The 13,161-nt window shown below is 36.3% G+C and overlaps 1 protein-coding gene across 2 annotated transcripts; it reads right to left on the bottom strand.

Annotated features, from left to right (window-relative positions):
• Positions 1-71: 71 nt before the first annotated feature.
• On the bottom strand, positions 72-11,671 carry kif25 (kinesin family member 25). Of its 2 annotated transcripts, XM_079888752.1 has the most exons (16): positions 11,599-11,671; positions 11,422-11,470; positions 10,675-10,740; positions 9,615-9,740; positions 9,372-9,510; positions 7,199-7,302; positions 6,865-6,950; positions 6,614-6,653; positions 6,435-6,502; positions 6,268-6,342; positions 5,116-5,259; positions 4,060-4,236; positions 2,978-3,132; positions 1,681-1,929; positions 1,361-1,516; positions 82-741 (listed from the first exon to the last, which is right to left on the bottom strand). In XM_079888752.1, the coding sequence occupies exons 5-16, from the start codon at positions 9,508-9,510 to the stop codon at positions 590-592; spliced, it is 1,545 nt and encodes a 514-aa protein (XP_079744878.1). In that variant the 5' UTR covers positions 9,615-9,740; positions 10,675-10,740; positions 11,422-11,470; positions 11,599-11,671; the 3' UTR covers positions 82-589. The 2 variants fall into 2 exon arrangements, with proteins under 2 accessions (XP_079744877.1, XP_079744878.1); XM_079888751.1 differs by lacking the exon at positions 11,599-11,671 and having other exon boundaries at positions 72-741; positions 11,422-11,586.
• Positions 11,672-13,161: the final 1,490 nt, after the last annotated feature.

The following is a 13,161-nucleotide window of genomic DNA, read 5'->3' as shown; positions in this document are numbered from 1 at the left end:
GGGAAGAAACAGTACATCACTACCCCTTGTAACAATGGAACAAATATAATTGAAAGCAAATGACAGATTTAGATTTTTATTACTTTAAATTTTATTAATTCTAAAGCATTTTATTTAAATATAAATAAATAGTTATACATTTGAAAGGCATCAAGTTACCTTGCAGTAAAATATAAGGTCAGCTAGGGTCAGGTTGCAAACACCATTACTTCAAAACCATACATTTTTCATCATCACATCAATACTTTAGCACAAACTAAACTAATGGATGATTGCAGACACACTTAATCTGAAGTATTCCACTCACACTAATCACAAAACACCTGTAAACATATTTTTCAGAGGAATATCCCCAAAGTGCACGATCAGCCAAAGAGAGTGTGTAACCCATCCAAAACTGAAAATACTAGAATTACTTCGTTAACAATACTAACAAGTATAAGCAACTATGATATCAATGAATTTAACCCTAAAATCTTCAACCCGCAAATTTCAACATAACCCGAGCACCATAAACTTGCAATCAAAATGCATACAAATAAAAATACACAAGCATCTTCTTTTTACTATTAAATGGATCTCCTGTTTGTCACTTCATCTTCAGAGCCGTGTTCTTCCTGCGTGGCGGCTCTCTCTGGACCTGTCTGGCTCTGGCACCGAAGCCCAGGGACTGAAGAGATTCAGTGAGGAAGCGTTGAGTAGGAGATACGCACAGCATTATCAGAAGCTTAGCATCCCCTCCTGTGCCAGAAAGGTCAAAAAGGATGGTCAGGTGAGGTTTGGGAGATAAGAAAGAATGCAGGCAGGCCCTGTCCATGACAGTTCTTGTGGTTGTGTTCTAACTTGACTGGTTGAACTGGTTTTAACTGTGATTCAAATAAAAGCAAAGCAAACTTGCACAATATACAAGGAAACAGTCCAACAAAATTTTCCAGTTCCACTGTGTCTAAAAGATCAAATATTTTCCTTTAATTGAATAGCTAATTTAATTTAATTTAATCTAATTAACTACAGAGCTGAATTTCATATGCAGTCCATCCACATGCAGGCAAAAAGGAACATATGGCACAATTAGGACATTAGTTGATAAATAAATGTTTAAAAATACATTGCAAATAACAATAATATTAAGTAAGTTGCACTGTGACAAATTACATGTCCAGAATACATGCATGTAAAAATGTCATTCTAAATTGAAAGGTTCTCAATAATATAACTAGATTGTTCAGTTTTTGTATGTTCAAATGTTTGGCTCATCTTCAGTCATATTTTCAGGAAGGAAGGAAGGAAGGAGTGAGGGAGGATGAATGGATGGATGCATGTTCAAGTGACTTGTACATCACAGTGAATGCGCTCTCACCGATGGCGTCCTGTAGCAGATGTGTTAGTTTGCTGTTGCGGTAGGGGACGTGGGGTCGTCGTTCGGCCAGAGCTCCCAGAACATCAGACAAAGCCGAGAGACTGCGGTTTATGCAGGAGCTTTCCCACAGAGCAGCGCCGGTCACACCTGACATCCCTAAACACAGATAAACATTCATGCTAAAAGACTATTCACATCTTCATTTACTAGGAGCGTTTGAATCAAATCTGACCTAAGATTTAACACTCCATAAACCTTATCTAATGAGTCCTTATCTAACAACTCACTAGTCAACGGAGCACAACACTGCAACCTCTTACCCACACACTCGCTCCCAGCCAGGTCCACTAACTGCAGCTTGGTCTTGAGGGGGGTCTGTGTGATGCTGGGTCGGGGAGAGGGGCACGGTGAGTGACGGGGAGACGGGCATGGTGAGTGACAGGGGGAGTGGGACGGCGAGGAGACGGGGCTAGATGAGCGTGAAGAGGCGGCCCTGCGGCAGCGCGGGCTCCACCACTCTTTCTGAGACACTCGCTGGACGTCCTGTCTGGCATTCTGCAGCCTACGAGCTGTAACACACAGAGAACACAGTGTATGAGTCCATAAAGTAGGAGTAAAACTATTTCTTCCAAGTGTTATGGTAACAAAGTGCCTTTTAAGCAGGACAGTTCACTCAGCAGCCATCTCAGTAATAACACCAGACTGCTACTTTATAGTCATAAAACTATAGCTTTTAGCTACTATCTAGCCCAAAATCTCAGAAATTCTGCATAAAAAAATAAATAAATATGTATGTATATATGTATGTATATATATATGCGATTAATCGCGATTAATCGATTTGACGGTTTTATTTTTATATTTTAAATTTTCATTAGTTTTAGTAATTTTGTTGTGTTTTATACGTTTTTTTTAAATGTGTATATATAGTTTTTATTATTATTTATTAAATATAGTTTTATTTATTTCACTTTTAGTTTGAGTTATTTTAGCATTAAGTTAAAGTAAATGAAAATGAGAAATGTTTAAGTAATTATATTTTTTTATTTAATTCATTTAACATTCTTTCTTTTTTTTTCAGTTAACTATAAAAACCCAGAAATATATTTTTACAAATAAATAAATAGTATTTTTAGGGCTAATCTGGTCTAACTGATGCCTCTATTAAAAAGTGATTGGCTCTTTTACCTTTAGAGTGGAACTATGTACAGCCGTCATTTTGAGCATTATAATTTTTCCCATTTATTTTTATATAATTATGTCTCCTGCCCATATGTGTCTGATGATACACACGTAAATCCACTTTATGGCAACCTTTATGAGGTCTTTCAGTGCTACTGTGAGAAACCTTTGGAGTGAGCCCAGAGCTCTTTTTTTCAGAGTACTGAGAAAGTGCTTGAGTGTGTGTGTGTGTGTGTGTGTAGATAACTAATGCAGTGGGTGTGTGAGAAAACAGGGTTGTTAGAATGAGCGTTTGTTTGTGCGTCTTTAGATAACACGCTCGGTCTCACTTAACAGCCATAACCGTGTGTGCTGCAGATAGCGGCGTATGGCTTGAGGGAACAGCTTCAAAACCTGAGTTGGGGACTTGAATAAACACTTTCCTGTATATCATACCTAGAGCCAGTGCATCTGGGCTTCTGGAGGTGACGGTGAGGGTGACGATGAAATGAGATCTGGAGGAGTCCATGTGCACAAGGGTGGGACTGTGAGATCTTAGTTTCAACACAGAATTGATCAGCTGCATCACCTCTGCAGAGCTCCGTACCAACCTGACACACAAACACATGCAAACCTGTGACAGTCACATGCGCATGGAGCTCAAAGTACAATGAAAAAGTAGGTCGAACAAAGCAAAAAATGCAGATATGTACACTCTAGTGCAAAACACATGCATTAATACACCAAAAAAATTTTGTATGGCACAAAAGAGAGCAAAATGTCTTAAACATAAACTACTGTGGATTTTATAGGCCGATAAATATTAAAATTATAAACATGGCATAGGTTAAAAAGGACAAATGCTTTGACATCAACAGCAACAAGTGGTTAATTTTGTCAATTTGTAAACATTAGTTAAGACTTTATACCTCAGATTCACAGACAAAAGGCCTAAACTCAGTCCTAGACTAAAATGCATGTTTGAGCTGTTTTAACGGAAAGAAAGTTGCACTGGCATGTCTTAAAATATGTCAGTGTCATTGGTTTGCTTCAAGATGCACACCAGTAATATATTTTTCTAAGGCGCATTTATAAAAGCTACTAAAATGTCCTAATTGAACCAATGCCTAATCCTGGCTTAATCTAAGCCTTATCTGTGAAACCAGGCCTAAGTGTCAAAAAACCTCAAAGAAGGTTAATTTCTGCATATACTAATACATTTTTAGCATTTCCATACTGTATAAATAATTAGAGTATTATGAATGAACAAACATAACACTGAACAGTAGTATATTTATTAAAAAAATGAAGAGTTACTTTGATTAATGAATAGTTGTTAGTTTATGATACTCATTGAATTAACTAATTGAACCTTATTATAAACTTTGAAAGTTGATAACTTATTTTCTTATCCTAACTTTGCATGCATTGTTAGCTGAATTTTGTTATTTGCTCTGGCCATTGTATTTTGTAAAATTGTTTTCAAAAAGTTGAAAAGTGTGATATGTTATATCTTCATGCTGACTGCTGGGACTCACTCATTTGTTAGGCAGGGCACCTCACTGGTGCCTGTGCTGGTGGTGATGACCTCTCTCTTCACCCCAACTGTCGCCCTATCTTCATCTCTGGCCAGCAGGTCCAGAACTTCATTATTATAGACCTCCACCACGGACATCTCCACCGTATGACTGTCCGCTGGCTTCTCAGAGATCAGCCTGTGACATATATCAATACAGGCAGACAGTCAGGTATCCTGCGTGTAATATTGTAGATGAGTAAAACGTATAGAGATTTTAAAGGAGAACTCCGGTCAATTTTAACATTGAGCTCATTTTTTTGTACATTTGGAGTGCTGTCAATACAGAGAACAACGACAAAAATCGGTGTTGCCTACACCGAGTTATTCTATTTTTAAAATTTGCACCCTGTTGACTTCAATGGGGCAAGTACTAAACCTGCTTTTAGCCTCTTAACATCCTTGATGTGTCATTACAAGTGCACAGAAAATGTGAGTGATTCCTTCTGAGTGAACACGAGTGAGTCTGACTGCAGTAGATGTGAAAGAAATGTATAAAAATGATGTTATTTAAGCCAGCGCAAATACCTTTGTTTACATCCTGTTTTTCAGTTGAAGTCCACAGTAGTCGATTGCAGAGTTCACACGCATAGGTTTAATACCTATGATCACGCGCGTGAACTCGGCAATCGACTACTTTGGACTTCAACCGAAAAACAGGATGTAAACAAAGGTATTTGCGCTGGCTTAAATAACATCATTTTTATACATTTCTTTCACATCTACTGCAGTCAGACTCACTCGTGTTCACTCTGAAGGAATCACTCACATGACCTGTGCACTTGTAATGACACATCAAGGATGTTAAGAGGCTAAAAGCAGGTTTAGTACTTGCCCCATTGAAGTCAACAGGGTGCAAATTTTAAAAAGAGGATAACACGGTGTAGGCAACACCGATTTTTGTCGTTGTTCTCTGTATTGACAGCACTCCAAATGTACAAAAAAATGAGCTCAATGTTAAAATTGACCGGAGTTCTCCTTTAACTGTGCTGTGAAAGGGAGGTGAGCTGAGGCTTACTTGAAAAGCTCATTGGCTGCTTTTGGAATGATGCCCTGTTGAGAGACCTGCACTGCGGCTGTGAGCTCCTCAGACTGGGAGCCGATCATTGTGTGTGTCTTCCCACTGCCCGTCTGACCATATGCCATGATACATACATTATACCTGAAATGAAAGAGAGATTTATAGTGTAAGTATTATAATCCTTACAAAGACTCCCTTTGACTTTGTTGGCAGTGTTGTGCCAAAATCAGTGACCTAAACAAATCTGTGACCAGAGCTCGCTGTTCACTACATGTTCAAGAGTTTTCTGTCTTGGATTGTCTTAGATTGTTTTTCCTTGCAACTATTTCCGTTTGCTAGGTTGCAAGCCACTATTTTCTTTATTCTTGTTTTATTTTATTTTATTGATTTTATTTTTTGTTGATTTGTGTAATGTCATATTAGGAATAATGTACTTTTTAAAAAAGCACCATAAATAAATACTGTCTAATATTCACCAAATTCTCAATTTTTACCAACACTGTGTTTTTATCTGCCGCTGTCTTTATACATGCACAGCTACTCACTCTTTTCCTATTTTTTTTTTTTTAAGAAAGAAACATGTGGTAAAACTAGGAAGCATTTCTACTTCGAAATTTACTGCCATTTCAAAGTGTTGTACATTATTCTAGATCACAGCAACAAGTAAAAAATATATTTGTTTTAAAAAATATTAAAAAAAAAAATTCAGTCTGTCCAAAATAATACTACTACTAATTAATAATATCAACCAAACAGACTAGATTGTTTTATTATTGTATTTAATGCATAAATTACAATTAAAATAGTAAAATCATGTCATAATGTCATAATGATAAAGCAAGCAATAGCTTAATAAAAAAATTAGAATTAAAAATAAAAAATTAAAGTAAATTAATCTGTCATACTCCCAAACCACATTTATGCTAACGTGCACGAGCACCAGGCACGTTCTCGCTAAAACATTTAATAGTGACATCTAGTCACAGACTAGTCTAGGTTACCGATTTTGGCACAACAGTGGAACAAAAATAGACAAAGTTACTGCCACTAATGTGCGTAAAATGTAATTTACTCAATGTTAATTTATGTATAATATAATATGAATATAAGCGAATAGTTAAACTTGTTTGTATTAAATAGGATACTCACCCATCAAGTAGAGAGGTTAGAAGGGGTTTCACCTCCTCAAACACAGTCTCCTGGCTGTCTTCTGGACCATGTACTCTGCAAATCAAACAAATAATGGACACATTCTACATCACCCACCACCAAAGCGCCTGTTTCAAATGTTCACATTTTATGCAGTGTGCAAATACCTTTCAAACTCAAATATTTTGTTCATTGCAGGACTTGAGGTTTTGGCGCAGTTCACAAAAACAGAGTCCTGCAAAACAAGGATGTTCAGAGATGATTATTCCAGGGTGTAGGGTGTAGTACAGGGCCATTACAATTCATACACCCCATAAACTACACTACATATAATCAATTCACTCACATCATTAATGGCCTGCACCACTGCGTCACATAATGAAGACCTTAAAAAGGAAAATGAGATTTAGTACGCCTAGCTAAAACACATACACCATTCCCTAAGCATGTGTTTTCTCTATGAAACAATGTTTTTATTTAAATTGCAGCACATTTTTACTATTAATTTACAAACTTAAAAATAATTCAAATGTTCTAAATGAATCCATATGCATTAATCTACCGCTATTCTTTCAATATATATTTCGACTACAATACCCATTGGTTGTAGGTGATCCTGGGATGTGATCAAAGTGCAGGACTGGACGCACCCTGCAGTGAACCCTGATATTCCCCCTCAGCTCCTACAGAGAGAAATGTGTGTGTGCTTAAACTATTTTTTAATGTAACTAAATCATCCTAACTGCTTATTTTTAAGGATAGGTAAGGTGAAATATTTGACATATTTATTTCTGAAATATTCATGTGTCAAGCCACAGTAGGTAATAGCATAACAGTGTACTCCCTACATCTAGACTTGAAATAAATGGCAACACGTCACCCTATGAATACATTAAGAACGGTGAATCAAAGCAGAGAGCCGAGTACGTACAACCAAGGTGTTGTGGAGGAGCCTCCTCCTCACTCGCTCCTCTCTGCACTTCTCTTTCTCTTCCTGTAAACAGCGCTCAAGTGCAGTCACCTGAACCTGGAGCTCTACGGAAAACAAACGCAACAAAAACTTCTCAACTATCTATTTGTTTGCATTAAAATATGAATACATATAGAAACCTCTAATCCATGGAACCTGCAGTCAGACAATATAATGACTTGACTAAAAACAAGTTGATGTTGTTGGAAAGAATCTGTCTGGAGCCAAAGAAAAAAACATGATGAGAAAATACAAGAAAGCACAGAAATAAGATAAAAAATAAAATGTGTAAATCACTTGTTTTTCTAACACTGTCCAATAGCGACGATACACCAAAAAATGAAGAGTGTGTTTGCCTTTCTTGAGCTCAGTTCTAGTAATCTCTTCGCTTGGTTAAATTAAAGGTTACCTATATCTCTGTGACCATTTGATGACTAATGGTCAGAGAAAAGGTGACTATATTGAACAGCGCAACAACATTTAGTAGTAACAAACAAAAGATACACAAAATATGCTTGTTAATAAATCAATGTACTTTTGAATGTTTAAAATCACATCAAATTTGATGAAATGAGACTTTGATGTGATTGGTTTAATAAATATTAGGCTTATATGCTTTTTTATATAAATATAGTATTTTTTTTTATTCTTGATAGATCCGCATGTGAACCATGGAAATATCTAATAAATAAAAAAATAACATGAATTTATATTGGACTAAAAAAAATGTAACACACGCCACTGGAAACAATATGTATCAAATAGTATCAACCAACATATATAATCCAACAAACCAATCCTTATATAATCCCAGTGGACAAATGCCAATAACCATCACCCTATAATGTTATCTTTGAGTGTACACTTAAAAGCCTTTAGTCAGGAACATAATATTTCATTTTCACTTTGAGACACAGTGATGAGCGGTTTGGCTTGGAGTTTTACAAATACAGCTATATAAATGTCAAGGGATAAGATCCACAGGCCCAGTGGGAGGCCTGTCACCATGGAGTGCAGGTGACGCACGGGACACATGACCGTGTTGTCCCTGCTGACAGCAGCTTTTCCTGGAGGAGAGGCTGGGGGAGGGGATCCGTGGATTATCCCTGAACACTGCACCACATACCTACTGTCACAACACCGATGGTTTTGTGATAGAGAAGGAGACAGATGAAGGAAGAGACAGATGGTAAAGAATGAAAGGACTGAGAGCAGAAGATTAAATAGAAGAGGAGATGAAGGTTGAGGGTTAAGGTTCCTAATCCAGGACGTTTTATGACCTTGCCGTATGACCGTACGCACGTACAGTACTGTGCAAAAGTCTTAGGCATGTTAACATCCCCCCACAAAAAAAATGGTTTTAAGTCAGTTATTTATATATTTTGCTGTAGTGTGTCAGTAGGAAATATCAGTTTACATTTCCAAACATTCTTTTTGCCATTAATTGTAATAATCCAGTGAGATTTGTGTATGCACAAGGAGTCTGACAACAGCCGGTATGATCTGATCTCACCATCATCGAGTCCGTCTGTGATTACATGAAGAAACAGAAGAAACTGAGACAGACTAAATCCAGAAGAACTGTGGGAACGTCTCCGAGACGCTTGAAGAAACCTTCCTGCAAAGCTCCCTGAGAAACTATGCGCAAGTGTACCTGGACAAAAGCCGTTTTAAACGCAAAGGGTCGTTACACCATATATTGATTTGAATTAGTTAATAGAAGTTAAATCATAAATAAATTCAATTTGTGATTTTATTTTTGAAAGCATTCTCACTTTACAGCATTTTAACACAAGTGCCAGTACTTTTCACAGAACTGCAGCTTTGCAGGAAGGTTTCTTCAAGCGTCTCGGAGACGTTCCCGCAGTTCTTCTGGATTTAGTCTGTCTCAGTTTCTTCTGTTTCTTCATGTAATCACAGACGGACTCGATGATGGTGAGATCAGATCATACCGGCTGTTGTCAGACTCCTTGTGCATTCACAAATCTCACTGGATTATTACAATTAATGGCAAAAAGAATGTTTGGTATTGTTTTGATATTTCCTACTGACACACTACACACTAAATATTCACAGATAATGCAGATGAACTGAGGTATTGGTATCTGAGTTCATCTCAGTAAAGAACACTCACTCTGAGGGTCATCACTCTGGAGATCCTGAGCATTTCTGGCCGTGCCCACACATTCGAACAGCTGCTTGCTTTGCTCCTCCAGCTCTTTAGCAAACCCCACGTAGATAGTAAAAACATCCTTCAAGTCCTGTTTCAGCATCTGAGAGCAAGACAGACCACACAATGATGCTGAATTTGCAACGCATTGCATTTCAAAGCATTTGTGGTGTAGGATTTGTTTCAAAACAGTGTTTTTGCAATCACCTGAACTTCAGACAGGAGTTTGGAGAGAGTTGCATTTGTGGACTTCTGCACTTTCCTCTGCTGCTGATGCTTCTTTCTATTGGCATGAATTTCCTCATCCCTCTCATGGCGAAGTTTACTCAAACACTGGAAGTTTAGGAAAGGTGAATGGGAAACACATACTAACTGTTCAATACATTTACATTGCTTTTAACCTTTCAAAAAGCATTGTGGAGATGTTAATTCAATGGAATTTTGATACACAGTTTAGAGTGTGAAGTTGGAGTCATGTTTTTTAAAGAATTCTCTCATGCTCACCAGGGCTGCATTTATTTGATCAAAAATACAATAAAAACAGTAATATCATGAAACTTTATTACATATCTTTTCTATTTTAAAATGTAATTTATTCAATTGATAGCAAAAATGAGATTTTCAGCATCATTACTTTAGTCTTCAGTGTCACATGGTCCTTCACAAATCATTATAACATGATGATTTGGTGCTAAAGAAACATTGCTTATTATTAATGTTGAAAACAGTTGCGCTGCTTAATATTTTTGTGGAAACCGTAATACATTTTTTTCAGGATTCTTTGATGAATAGAAAGTTCAAAAGAACATAATTTATTTGAGAGAAATCTGTAATAAATGTGTTTACTGTCACTTTTGACCAATTTAATGCATTCTTGCTGAATAAAAGTATTAATATTTTTCAAAAAACATCTTTCGAATGGTAGTGTATATCATGATACAGAATCATATTTATATACCATGTTATTTACATTGAATATTACCATAATGATATCATAATTAATCTCCAAAAAAAGATTGTTGCTTTTTTGGTATATTTTTGTATTTCAGTTGTATTTTGTCTCTGGTGTGTATTGCATACCCGGATGTTAAGCATGTGAGTAAATTAGGTGAGACTGGTAAACACCTGTCGTCTGTCTGCACTCTGCAAGCCACTTATCTTGCAGTGAAACCATCTGCCAGGTCAAACTCTTAACTGCACCGGAGGGTCGACCACCATTAGGGAAGTTAGATGCATTTCACACTAAATTTGCTACATAAATCCGTACCTTAGCGAGTCTCAAATGAAGGAGTGCATTTTCTGTTTCCAACTCCAAAATATGCTCCTCTTTACTCTAAATAGAGAAATAGGGAGAGAGCTTTATCATTACATTTAAGCATGGCTACACAGATGTAATAGTACACATAAGTTTAACAGAAGTCAAATAAAATAAATGACAACATTCATCAGCCATCAACAAAACTAAATTGACACATGTGGCAGTGTCTCAAAATATTAGCGGGTTGCCTACTGAGATAACACTTTTTTTTCTCTTTTTTTTTTTTCAAATGAGCCTAGTATAAAGCCCAAAATGCTGTCTGTCCTGGGTCAGCATCTTGCTAGTTTTTGAGACATTTAACCATCACTTACAAACAGTGATGGGGGTAACGCATTACAAGTAACATGAGTTACATAATCAGAATATGAGAATATAGAACGAGATGATATACTAAATGATTAACACATATTCCTGCCATGGTATTCTAATGTGCTTAAATGAAAACCATAGTATTAGCATGGTCTACTGCATAATAGCAAGCTACTTTTTGTGGGTGGCTTCACACAACAACAATAAGAATATGGAGGTCTAGTGACTGATATTATATTATATTTATACTTTATTCACAATAAAGTCTTGGCAATATAACAGCATAATTATCATAACGACAGTAGACATGTCTGTAAATCAAAAGCAAAAGCACGTCAAAGCGACATAAACATTATTGACATTCAGGTAATATAAGAGGAAACTCACCCGTAGTTTGTGCTCTAGAAGGTGGACTTGATGAGCAAAGATCTGGTCTCTATTAATAAAGAGCGGCATTGTGAATGAGAGTAAAAACAGGATGTGAATGAAGCATTTATTGTACAGTGGTGGTGGACTGTACATAACGAGCTCGTGTGTGGTTTGTCGGAGGTGTAATCGGATTACCTGGCCTGCGCACACTAGCCCATTTGGCGTCCTCCTGTTAAGTGCCTTCTGATCTATTTACCATGATGAATATGGTTTTTCCATGTTTTCAGTACAATTAATGAAACTGTATGTGCATGTATTAACAATGTGGGCTTGATATGTGAATTTTGACTTGTTTAAACCCCTTTAGAGTCATGACAGCAATCACACCTGCATCATACACTGATCTGAGACTCAACAACAGGCCGATGACCAAGCGATTGTCATGAACGCCATTTGAGATTTGGCGCCTCCTACTGGTTACTTTATCAATTGTACACGGCGCCGTTGCATCTCTCACAGAGGTGATGTCAGGTAAGGTAATATGGGGCAGATTAAGTCGTTGGAGTAGGGGAGAGCGGGGCACAAAGTAACGCTTTTTGACTTTCTCAGTTTGTGTAAATCTACTTATGGTTCAGAGTTTTTTTTTTTTCCCACATTAATTTCACACATGTCTAGTACAATTATGTGGTTTTGTTTTATTAATACAGTATATACTTTTTTCTTGCTATACCCTGAAAGAATGGAAGTGAAATGTGACAACATGCCCCATAGGTGGGGTACATTGTAACATGTGAGGGGCACATTGTAATATATACAAGACAAACTAAAATATTTTCTAAATAAAATAAAATTATTAACTTTTTCATATAAAATAATTTTTTAATAATTAAATATAAACTCATTTTTGAGTTTTGACTACGAACACAGGAAAAAAACAGCTATACAACATAGTTCAAAACAAATAAATAATTAGTCATTTCTGAATATTGACTCTCAGTCTTTATTCACCCTTTTCTCAATAGAATTAATAAAAGTATAGAATATAATGGCATATTTCTAATAGGGGCACATTGTAACACAGTGTGACAACATGCCCCACCTGCACAACTGGGATTTAAACCCAGCTAGTGTCTAGTTAGTGAAGCATTAAAGGACTATCTCAACTGTTAAATAACATATTGGAGATTAAAATAATATCAAATTTGTCTAATTTTAAATAAACAAAAAATAGAGATGAAAAATTAACTTAAGAAATTTACTTTTGCTATGGTTTAATAAATGTCTATGGATATCTTCCAAATTTTTTTTAATTTTGGCCCAATTTTTTCTCTATATAGTGTTGATATGGCAACTAGTAAATACACCAAGTTTCGTAATGCTATCATGTGTGGAAGTATTTAAAACAAGTGTGTTACTACTAGCCCCGCGTTACGTTGTGCCCCGTGCTCCCCTACTTGCCTCAAAATGCCACAATAGTGCTTGAAATATATGAATAGAATGGTTGCTAATTGCAACATTTCATAAGGTTAATGTTCCTTAAAAAAACAACTGAACATCTAAAAGTATAGCATCATGACTTGCTAAATAACTGTTATTTTATATTAGAAATAACTTATTCTTGTTTACAATGTATACATTTACTGACTCGTTTGACCTGAATACAGTGATGTTGGGCTTAAACAGTTGTATTTTGAACATAAAATGATTGCAAAATGCCTGACTGACTCAAATCACAAAGAGCAATCTGTAGCATTTCTA

This window comes from Squalius cephalus (genome assembly GCF_949319135.1).
Source record: "Squalius cephalus genome assembly, chromosome: 12".
NCBI classification, from domain to species: domain Eukaryota; kingdom Metazoa; phylum Chordata; class Actinopteri; order Cypriniformes; family Leuciscidae; genus Squalius; species Squalius cephalus.
Note: the sequence above shows the minus strand (reverse complement) of the source record. Positions and strands in the feature narration are given on the sequence as shown.

Bases quoted from the DNA above. Each gene is read 5' to 3' on its own strand.
- kif25 (XM_079888751.1), bottom strand. From the start codon at position 11,556: ATGTACAGTCCACCACCACTGTACAATAAATGCTTCATTCACATCCTG. The intron at 6,503-6,613 runs GTGAGTGAATTG...CTTGTTTTGCAG, and splicing joins TGGTGCAGGCCATTAATGAT to GACTCTGTTTTTGTGAACTG. The intron at 5,260-6,267 runs GTGAGTATCCTA...CTTTCATTTCAG, and splicing joins CTAACCTCTCTACTTGATGG to GTATAATGTATGTATCATGG.